The sequence below is a fragment of the Euprymna scolopes genome, chromosome 42 (assembly GCF_053919585.1).
Source record: "Euprymna scolopes isolate OS-2025 chromosome 42, ASM5391958v1, whole genome shotgun sequence".
Lineage (NCBI taxonomy): Eukaryota > Metazoa > Mollusca > Cephalopoda > Sepiida > Sepiolidae > Euprymna > Euprymna scolopes.
Window position 1 is genome coordinate 65884205 of NC_136523.1, and position 10908 is coordinate 65895112.

At 32.3% G+C, this 10908-nt stretch overlaps 1 protein-coding gene across 4 annotated transcripts in view; it reads right to left on the reverse strand.

Moving 5' to 3' along the window:
* Positions 1-1989: 1989 nt before the first annotated feature.
* The window catches only part of LOC145267172 (uncharacterized), a 61525-nt gene continuing 52606 nt past the window's right edge, over positions 1990-10908 (reverse strand). The window contains exons 3-4 of one of the 4 annotated variants that reach the window (XM_080123225.1): positions 4271-4831; positions 1990-2190 (exon numbers count right to left, since the gene is read on the reverse strand). In XM_080123225.1, the coding sequence (XP_079979351.1) occupies positions 2184-2190; positions 4271-4831 (568 nt within the window). In that variant the 3' untranslated portion in view covers positions 1990-2183. Of the gene's footprint in view, positions 2191-4255; positions 4832-10908 lie in introns of all 4 variants that reach the window. The other 3 variants (XM_080123226.1, XM_080123227.1, XM_080123229.1) reach the window with 3 other exon arrangements.

The window sequence follows — 10908 nt, forward strand, 5'->3', positions numbered from 1 at the left end:
AAACATATGAGATGGAGCTCAGATACAGAAAGAAAAATTGACACTACAAAACTAGTGCATATAGATTTAATAATCATTAATTCAATAAAAGAAATACATGAATATGGGTGGGTATGAAAATAATAAAAAATCAACATTAACTTACCCCTCTCCTATTCTCATGGGAAGCATTAGGTTCGAAATACCTAGGTATAAAGAGCATTTATACCCACCCATATTCATGTATTTTCCTTATGGAATTGATGATTATAAAACCTATATGCACTAGTATATACTTTTGTATTGTCAATGTTTCCCCTTGTCTCTATCTTCCCCTCTCTCTCTATTTTTCTGGTAACTAGAAAGATCGTTAACGAATTACTCCATAATAACATTAAAAATCGCTCTAAATGATTTATTTTGTTCGTTTAAAGAATGAATATAAAAATAATGTACCTATATTTGGCCTGATGTAATACAAAATAGAATAGCTTTATGGATGTGTCTTGATCGTTTTCGTTGAACACACAAACAACTTCATATACTAGAATGCATAATATTCAACACATTGTTTATTACTTATGTATTTGGTTGATTTCTATGCATCTATTTGAATAGAAATCTATATTCAAGTAAATATTTTAATTTTCCATTTTTAAATAATGTTCACAGGAATCTTTTGCAAGTATCACTCACGGAAATCACTTTTAATAGCGATATTTAAAAGGAAAAATTTGTTTTTTCAGTTCCGTGTAAGGTTACTTTTTGTTGATTTGACCCACTTAAAAATGAGGAATGTCCAAATGCCTTTCAAACAAAGGAAGTGAAACTCATTGGTTAAAAGAAAGAAATAGGTAATGTAGAGGCAAGAAAACCAAAGGATTCCAATTGGTTAGAAGCTAGAATAGGAATTGGTTACCTAATAAAATAATCATAAAATGTAAATACATGCAAGTTACGTGATGATTTCCCTCATGAATAAAACGTTCTTGTGTAGTTAACTTGCCATTAATATACTTTCATAGTACAATTAATTTCTATTCACTTATTGAGTAAATACTGTAAAACTATGTATGTAGTATTTAATAATAGAAGTGTGGACAACTGCAAAATCCTATTTAAATAATTACAATTTAGTAAAACTAATTTAATAAAACGACATAGTTAAAAAAAAAAGGCGAAACAAGACGAAAGTTAAGACTCCTCCTGAGCAATGCTGCATCGGGACAGCTAGTATCTAATAGTGTTGTATTTAGGCAAATCCTTCCTTAGTATTTTCTGTCTCACGTTCGATTTTTAAACTCTATAACGTTGACTTCACAAACAGAATTGGATTAATTGACTAATTCAAGTCAATGTTTAAAAAAACAAGCAAAAAAAAAAAAAAGAAAGAAAAAAGAATAAAATATGTTGTATCGTCTGTGAGCAACTGATTTAAGAGTTGCACGTTTTCAGTTGTTGGTTCTAGAGTATTGTTTGTATCTGTATCAGTGGAGACAAGCTAATGTAAATATTATTTTGATTAATATTATTTTTAGGGAAACCCTAAAAAGTGCTGTTCACACTCTTTGAAGAAACTTATTGTATAAAGCCATCATATTTAATGTAAAAAAAAGAAGCAAATTACTGCAGTTTGAATCAGGTACACAAAATGATGGTACACTTTGTTATGTTGAATTTTAAATCGATGTAAATAAATAATGGAAGGCGGAAGAGACATAAATCTATTTATAATATTCTACAAAAGATCCCCCATTCATCCTTACATATAATATTGAAAGCACAATGACACATTATTTCAGACTTCTACTCTCTCGTGGTTGACAGAACTAGGATAATCTATCTCTATGAATTAAATAGAAAGTCCTGTTCGAAACTCTGTACAGATTTCGGAGTTTGACAGAAATGCATTTGAAGAAGGTCAGAAATTACATCAGCGGAAATATTGTGAGAATAATATCCAAGCTGAGAAGAGTAGTCTAAATAATTTAAATAATATAAAGTGAAAAATGTTTTTTTTTTAACAATTCGTCAAATTAAAACTGTCATAACTTTATGCTTTTTATTCTAAACATTAAATACAATGGTTTTATATTTTAAAATACGTTGCTTTGAATTTTTTTTAGGAGTTAATATTACCCATTATTTTTTTACAAACCTCCTGTCAGAAATCGATAGAGGCATTGGATGAGTGAATGCTGGTTTCACAATCTAAAAAAAAAAAAGAAAGAAATTACTTTGAAAATGAAAAAAAAAAAAAACGGAAAAAAGTTTCATCAGTTTTTCTTTTATACTTGAAATTTTGGTACAATACTTGGGTATGTTAATTTCCATGTTTACCTAGCTTCTACTACTTTAATAGCTAGTATGAAATGAAATATTTTAAATTTTGTGGAAAAAATAGTATTTAAAATAGTATTTAAATGAGAGTGTAGCTACAATAAATGTACTTACATATTGTTTTTATTGGCAAAAAGTATAAGAAATTATGTTTTAAGCAAAAATCATTCGCTTTCAACAAATGCTGAATTCCCTTTATATGAATCAAATGCTGAATTCCCTTTATATGAATCAAATGCTGAATTCCCTTTAATACATACCGGGTTACGTTGGCATGTTGGAATTTGGAGTTGCTGGCAGTTCGGTTAGTGCAAGAAACAGTTTAATGGGTTAAGGTTGACGTGTGTCAAAGGGATAGCTAGGATCAGCGATGACAACCGAGGGTGATTGAGTTTGTGTGAAAGAAAAACGATGAACGAAGAAGAAACAGAGTAAGAGATATTTTAGTTTAATTGAGTTTGGACGAAGCGGATGTCTCGGTTAGACGCGAAGATACGTCGAAGAAAGAAACATAAGAAAGTTTAAGTGCTCGACAATACGATGCTTCTCATCCCGTTCATTCGTTGGACGAAATATAGAAGCCATGCTAGAGATCGGTGTTTCGTAAGATTTTCTTCCAGCATCAACCAGAACGGCAAGAAAGCATCCCCAGAAAGGACCAGAAACAGAAAAAAAAGGTGTGGCGACTTTATCGGGATACATACATAGATAAACGATCACGGCGCACACAAGCATAGACACTAAATAAGAGACTCACGTACAGATATGAATAATAAATAAGATATACTCATCACAGACAGAAAATCTCCCCCACCCCACAACATTACATTTATATCCACTTTTTTTGTGGATTATATTAGAAATTATTTTTTAGAAAATATTTAGGCAATGTTTTTTCTGTTGTTATATTACATTAATTTCTTAAAATTTATAAAACTCATATCTAGTTAAAAATATTTTAGATTTACACGAAATTGGAACTCAGGTATTGATATTATAAAAACGACTACCTTATTAATGTGTACTTTGCCTATTCCCTTTTTATCAGCCAATCACGTTTTGATTTGTGCATGAACTGACAACACTGAAAGCATCATCATTTTAATAGTATATAAAAATACTCAATATTTCCTGGCACACATGAACCTATACTTAAAATTTATGATGCATTTAAATCAGAAGCATTAAAATTTAATTTCCCATAAATACGTAAATAAGTAAGAAAAGTATATATTCATAAGAAAAAATAATGGTCATTAGGTTCAGTGGCAAGTAATATACCAATAGATATTTCATTAAATTTTGTCAATAATAATAAACAGATAAATAACTCGTTCTGTTAATTAAAAAACTAAGAAAGCAATTTATTACAATTTCTAATAAATAAAAATCAAATTATTTAATTTAATTTATTTTTTGGTTTATTATAACTGACCATTTAATGAGATAGTTAACAACAACTCAAATGCGAATTGGCACCTGGTAATCTCGTCCCTATTTACAGGGCAAAGTTAGACACAAGGTCAGCTTTTAATGTGAAACAAATCTAACTCACCAAAAAGGGGCACTTTAGATTGGAACAAAAATAAAAATGGCCTCAGTCTAGGAGGCGCTTTTCTTCATCGATTAAAGACAGAACAGATGAAGTGTACTATCAAAAAAGGCCTACACTTCATTATAAAAGTAAAATTACAATTCAACAAATCAGGTCATTAAAATGTGAGGGGTGAATAGGTGGTCATACTCTGTCCAACTCTTAACTAAAATCATTACAGTGACCACAATCCCACATTAGCTCTAGAAGCCATCTTTTGTAAAATATCCCAAATTTTGGAAATTTGATTTTAGTTATATGTGCAAAGATATTACACTTTGCTCCTAACCAAAAAACAAAAAAACAAGTATTTTATGTAATTTATGATGATGTAATATTTACCTATGCAATTCTTACCTGTATGAAGTCCCATTTCGTACAGGTAACGTCAAAGATCTTTCAATTGTAGTAATATCAACTGGGTGTTCTTCAGCATATGGTGTATAAGGAGGTGGTGCAGTAGCCAAAAAGTAGGGGTCCAATATAAATTCTCCATTTTCCATGATGTATGTCGGTCGATTGTCACCTGAGTGGCGCTGCAACCTTTGCTGATGATGGGATTGTTGTGGAAGTGGTGGTGGTGGTGACGGTGGAGGTGGTCCTGACTGATATGTCTGCCCTGTTTCTGACACGTCGATGGGAGGAATGGCCATTTGTTGCTGGTCACTGTTCTCTGCTGCTCCGGATTGCTCCAATACTGGAGAATTCCAGATTTGTCTGTTTCCTTGGTTGCAACTATCTGGCAAATAAACGCAATCACTGGGTCGGGCGAGAGAATTGAGGACACGAGGTCGGTGATTGCCAAACCATTCATTAGCATCATCATTAGTTACTGAGTAAGCAGGGTTCTCCCCTCCTCGAGGCCTATACACAGACGTGACTGTTTCATCGATGCCAGGCCTGTGAAAATTAAAAGAACTAAAGAATTTCAGTTGTATAGAAAGATAAATGTTTCAGAATAAGAAAATGGAATTTTGATTCAGTGGTTCCGAATTAAAGATGAAAAGATGATATAAAAAGATGAAAAGATGATATCATATACAAAGATGGAATTGTGACATATAAAAGGATGAGTGGGTGATATTATATAAAAAGATGAAAAGGTGATATCACATAGAAAGATGAATATCTATATCTATATCTATATCTATCTATCTATCTATCTATATATATATATATATATATATATATATATATATATATATATATATATATATATATATAAATAAATATATATGAAAAGGAAGAATTAAAAATATAAAGTATGATAAATGACAAATAGGCGTTTTCTCCATATTAAAAACCATTTTTGTGTTAAACCTATTTTTGTGGAAAATAGTGATTGGGCTGCATCTTGAAACTTTGATATTGGAGAGCTCAATTTAAAGTTCCCTATAAAGAGATGCTGTTTTTTTTTTTTTTTTGTAGTGGAGTTATAATCAAAATTTGTTGTAGTATGAAATTATTTTACAATAAATGTAATGAAATGTCAGGAGTTTTCAGTCTTGATAGTTGATGATTTATACAGGACATCAGACGGATGATAGCCACCTGTCGAAATGAGCCTCTAAAACACTGCTTGGAAGTTCTAACGCATCTCTCTAACTATCTGTCGAGGCAACACCATGTTTATTATGACTTCATCCTGAAATGTTTAAGTCTTGATGAAGAAAACAAAAAAATTTGATCTCATGTGCAAGAAATGTAAAACAAGATAGATGAGAATTAGGATGTGGAGAAATATTTATATGGAATGCAGGGAGGAACAGGTACAGTTTTATTGCACAATTTAAAAGTTGATTGAGTTTAGGAAACTTTTGACATTACAAACCAGCAAAATGTTACCGCAGTCGATTGAAGGAAGAGTCTATCAGGCATGTGTACACAGAATGATGATATATGAAATTGGAACTTTGCCAGTGAGAGTTGAAGACATGTGTTGCATGGAGAGAAATGATATGAGAATGATACAATGGATATGTAACATAAGACTTGATGACAGGCTGAGGTTTGATGAGCTTACAGCAAGATAAAATCCAAACAGAGATGTGTCCAGAACAGGAGACTGTTGTGGTTTGGTCACATTCAAAGAATGGATGAGTGTGTTTGGGTCAGTAAATCTAGAACAGATGAAGTAGCAAGAGAAAGACAAGGAGAAGATGAGAGGAAGCAATAAAGATAGATTTGAGAGAAAGAAGAATAAATAAAAACTTGGTCAAATGTAAAACAGATGAAGTAGCAAGAGAAGGACAAGGAGAAGATGAGAGGAAGCAATAAAGATAGATTTGAGAGAAAGAAGAATAAATAAAAACTTGGTCAGATGTAAAACAGATGAAGTAGCAAGAGAAGGACAAGGAGTAGATGAGAGGAAGCAATAAAGATAGATTTGAGAGAAAGAAGAATAAATAAAAACTTGGTCAGATGTAAAACAGATGAAGTAGCAAGAGAAGGACAAGGAGAAGATGAGAGGAAGCAATAAAGATAGATTTGAGAGAAAGAAGAATAAATAAAAACTTGGTCAGATGTAAAACAGATGAAGTAGCAAGAGAAGGACAAGGAGTAGATGAGAGGAAGCAATAAAGATAGATTTGAGAGAAAGAAGAATAAATAAAAACTTGGTCAGATGTAAAACAGATGAAGTAGCAAGAGAAGGACAAGGAGTAGATGAGAGGAAGCAATAAAGATAGATTTGAGAGAAAGAAGAATAAATAAAAACTTGGTCAGATGTAAAACAGATGAAGTAGCAAGAGAAGGACAAGGAGAAGATGAGAGGAAGCAATAAAGATAGATTTGAGAGAAAGAAGAATAAATAAAAACTTGGTCAGATGTAAAACAGATGAAGTAGCAAGAGAAGGACAAGGAGAAGATGAGAGGAAGCAATAAAGATAGATTTGAGAGAAAGAAGAATAAATAAAAACTTGGTCAGATGTAAAACAGATGAAGTAGCAAGAGAAGGACAAGGAGAAGATGAGAGGAAGCAATAAAGATAGATTTGAGAGAAAGAAGAATAAATAAAAACTTGGTCAGATGTAAAACAGATGAAGTAGCAAGAGAAGGACAAGGAGTAGATGAGAGGAAGCAATAAAGATAGATTTGAGAGAAAGAAGAATAAATAAAAACTTGGTCAGATGTAAAACAGATGAAGTAGCAAGAGAAGGACAAGGAGTAGATGAGAGGAAGCAATAAAGATAGATTTGAGAGAAAGAAGAATAAATAAAAACTTGGTCAGATGTAAAACAGATGAAGTAGCAAGAGAAGGACAAGGAGTAGATGAGAGGAAGCAATAAAGATAGATTTGAGAGAAAGAAGAATAAATAAAAAACTTGGTCAGATGTAAAACAGATGAAGTAGCAAGAGAAGGACAAGGAGAAGATGAGAGGAAGCAATAAAGATAGATTTGAGAGAAAGAAGAATAAATAAAAACTTGGTCAGATGTAAAACAGATGACTCGGTAGCAAGAGAAGGACAAGGAGAAGATGAGGAGGAAGCAACTAAAGATAGATTTTGAGAGAAAGAAGAATAAATAAAAACTTGGTCAGATGTAAAACAGATGAAGTAGAAAGAGAAGGACAAGGAGAAGATGAGAGGAAGCAATAAAGATAGATTTGAGAGAAAGAAGAATAAATAAAAACTTGGTCAGATGTAAAACAGATGAAGTAGCAAGAGAAGGACAAGAAAAACATGAGAGGAAGCAATAAAGATAGATTGAGAGAAAGAAGAATAAATAAAAACTTGGTCAAATGTAAAACAGATGAAGTAGCAAGAGAAGGACAAGAAAAACATGAGAGGAAGCAATAAAGATAGATTTGAGAGAAAGAAGAATAAATAAAAACTTGGTCAGATGTAAAACAGATGAAGTAGCAAGAGAAGGACAAGAAAAACATGAGAGGAAGCAATAAAGATAGATTTGAGAGAAAGAAGAATAAATAAAAACTTGGTCAGATGTAAAACAGATGAAGTAGCAAGAGAAGGACAAGGAGAAGATGAGAGGAAGCAATAAAGATAGATTTGAGAGAAAGAAGAATAAATAAAAACTTGGTCAGATGTAAAACAGATGAAGTAGCAAGAGAAGGACAAGAAACATGAGAGGAAGCAATAAAGATAGATTTGAGAGAAAGAAGAATAAATAAAAACTTGGTCAGATGTAAAACAGATGAAGTAGCAAGAGAAGGACAAGGAGAAGATGAGAGGAAGCAATAAAGATAGATTTGAGAGAAAGAAGAATAAATAAAAACTTGGTCAGATGTAAAACAGATGAAGTAGCAAGAGAAGGACAAGGAGAAGATGAGAGGAAGCAATAAAGATAGATTTGAGAGAAAGAAGAATAAATAAAAACTTGGTCAGATGTAAAACAGATGAAGTAGCAAGAGAAGGACAAGGAGAATGAGAGGAAGCAATAAAGATAGATTTGAGAGAAAGAAGAATAAATAAAAACTTGGTCAGATGTAAAACAGATGAAGTAGCAAGAGAAGGACAAGGAGAAGATGAGAGGAAGCAATAAAGATAGATTTGAGAGAAAGAAGAATAAATAAAAACTTGGTCAGATGTAAAACAGATGAAGTAGCAAGAGAAGGACAAGGAGTAGATGAGAGGAAGCAATAAAGATAGATTTGAGAGAAAGAAGAATAAATAAAAACTTGGTCAGATGTAAAACAGATGAAGTAGCAAGAGAAGGACAAGGAGTAGATGAGAGGAAGCAATAAAGATAGATTTGAGAGAAAGAAGAATAAATAAAAACTTGGTCAGATGTAAAACAGATGAAGTAGCAAGAGAAGGACAAGGAGTAGATGAGAGGAAGCAATAAAGATAGATTTGAGAGAAAAGAATAAATAAACAAGAGAAGAGAGACAAGGAGGTAAAACAGATGAAGTAGCAAGAGAAGGACAAGGAGTAGATGAGAGGAAGCAATAAAGATAGATTTGAGAGAAAGAAGAATAAATAAAAACTTGGTCAGATGTAAAACAGATGAAGTAGCAAGAGAAGGACAAGGAGAAGATGAGAGGAAGCAATAAAGATAGATTTGAGAGAAAGAAGAATAAATAAAAACTTGGTCAGATGTAAAACAGATGAAGTAGCAAGAGAAGGACAAGGAGTAGATGAGAGGAAGCAATAAAGATAGATTTGAGAGAAAGAAGAATAAATAAAAACTTGGTCAGATGTAAAACAGATGAAGTAGCAAGAGAAGGACAAGGAGAAGATGAGAGGAAGCAATAAAGATAGATTTGAGAGAAAGAAGAATAAATAAAAACTTGGTCAGATGTAAAACAGATGAAGTAGCAAGAGAAGGACAAGGAGTAGATGAGAGGAAGCAATAAAGATAGATTTGAGAGAAAGAAGAATAAATAAAAACTTGGTCAGATGTAAAACAGATGAAGTAGCAAGAGAAGGACAAGGAGTAGATGAGAGGAAGCAATAAAGATAGATTTGAGAGAAAGAAGAATAAATAAAAACTTGGTCAGATGTAAAACAGATGAAGTAGCAAGAGAAGGACAAGGAGAAGATGAGAGGAAGCAATAAAGATAGATTTGAGAGAAAGAAGAATAAATAAAAACTTGGTCAGATGTAAAACAGATGAAGTAGCAAGAGAAGGACAAGAAAAACATGAGAGGAAGCAATAAAGATAGATTTGAGAGAAAGAAGAATAAATAAAAACTTGGTCAGATGTAAAACAGATGAAGTAGCAAGAGAAGGACAAGGAACAGATGAGAGGAAGCAATAAAGATAGATTTGAGAGAAAGAAGAATAAATACAAACTTGGTCAGATGTAAAACAGATGAAGTAGCAAGAGAAGGACAAGAAAAACATGAGAGGAAGCAATAAAGATAGATTTGAGAGAAAGAAGAATAAATAAAAACTTGGTCAGATGTAAAACAGATGAAGTAGCAAGAGAAGGACAAGGAGAAGATGAGAGGAAGCAATAAAGATAGATTTGAGAGAAAGAAGAATAAATAAAAACTTGGTCAGATGTAAAACAGATGAAGTAGCAAGAGAAGGACAAGAAAAACATGAGAGGAAGCAATAAAGATAGATTTGAGAGAAAGAAGAATAAATAAAAACTTGGTCAGATGTAAAACAGATGAAGTAGCAAGAGAAGGACAAGGAGAAGATGAGAGGAAGCAATAAAGATAGATTTGAGAGAAAGAAGAATAAATAAAAACTTGGTCAGATGTAAAACAGATGAAGTAGCAAGAGAAGGACAAGGAGAAGATGAGAGGAAGCAATAAAGATAGATTTGAGAGAAAGAAGAATAAATAAAAACTTGGTCAGATGTAAAACAGATGAAGTAGCAAGAGAAGGACAAGGAGTAGATGAGAGGAAGCAATAAAGATAGATTTGAGAGAAAGAAGAATAAATAAAAACTTGGTCAGATGTAAAACAGATGAAGTAGCAAGAGAAGGACAAGGAGTAGATGAGAGGAAGCAATAAAGATAGATTTGAGAGAAAGAAGAATAAATAAAAACTTGGTCAGATGTAAAACAGATGAAGTAGCAAGAGAAGGACAAGGAGAAGATGAGAGGAAGCAATAAAGATAGATTTGAGAGAAAGAAGAATAAATAAAAACTTGGTCAGATGTAAAACAGATGAAGTAGCAAGAGAAGGACAAGGAGAAGATGAGAGGAAGCAATAAAGATAGATTTGAGAGAAAGAAGAATAAATAAAAACTTGGTCAGATGTAAAACAGATGAAGTAGCAAGAGAAGGACAAGAAAAACATGAGAGGAAGCAATAAAGATAGATTTGAGAGAAAGAAGAATAAATAAAAACTTGGTCAGATGTAAAACAGATGAAGTAGCAAGAGAAGGACAAGGAGTAGATGAGAGGAAGCAATAAAGATAGATTTGAGAGAAAGAAGAATAAATAAAAACTTGGTCAGATGTAAAACAGATGAAGTAGCAAGAGAAGGACAAGAAAAACATGAGAGGAAGCAATAAAGATAGATTTGAGAGAAAGAAGAATAAATAAAAACTTGGTCAGATGTAAAACAGATGAAGTAGC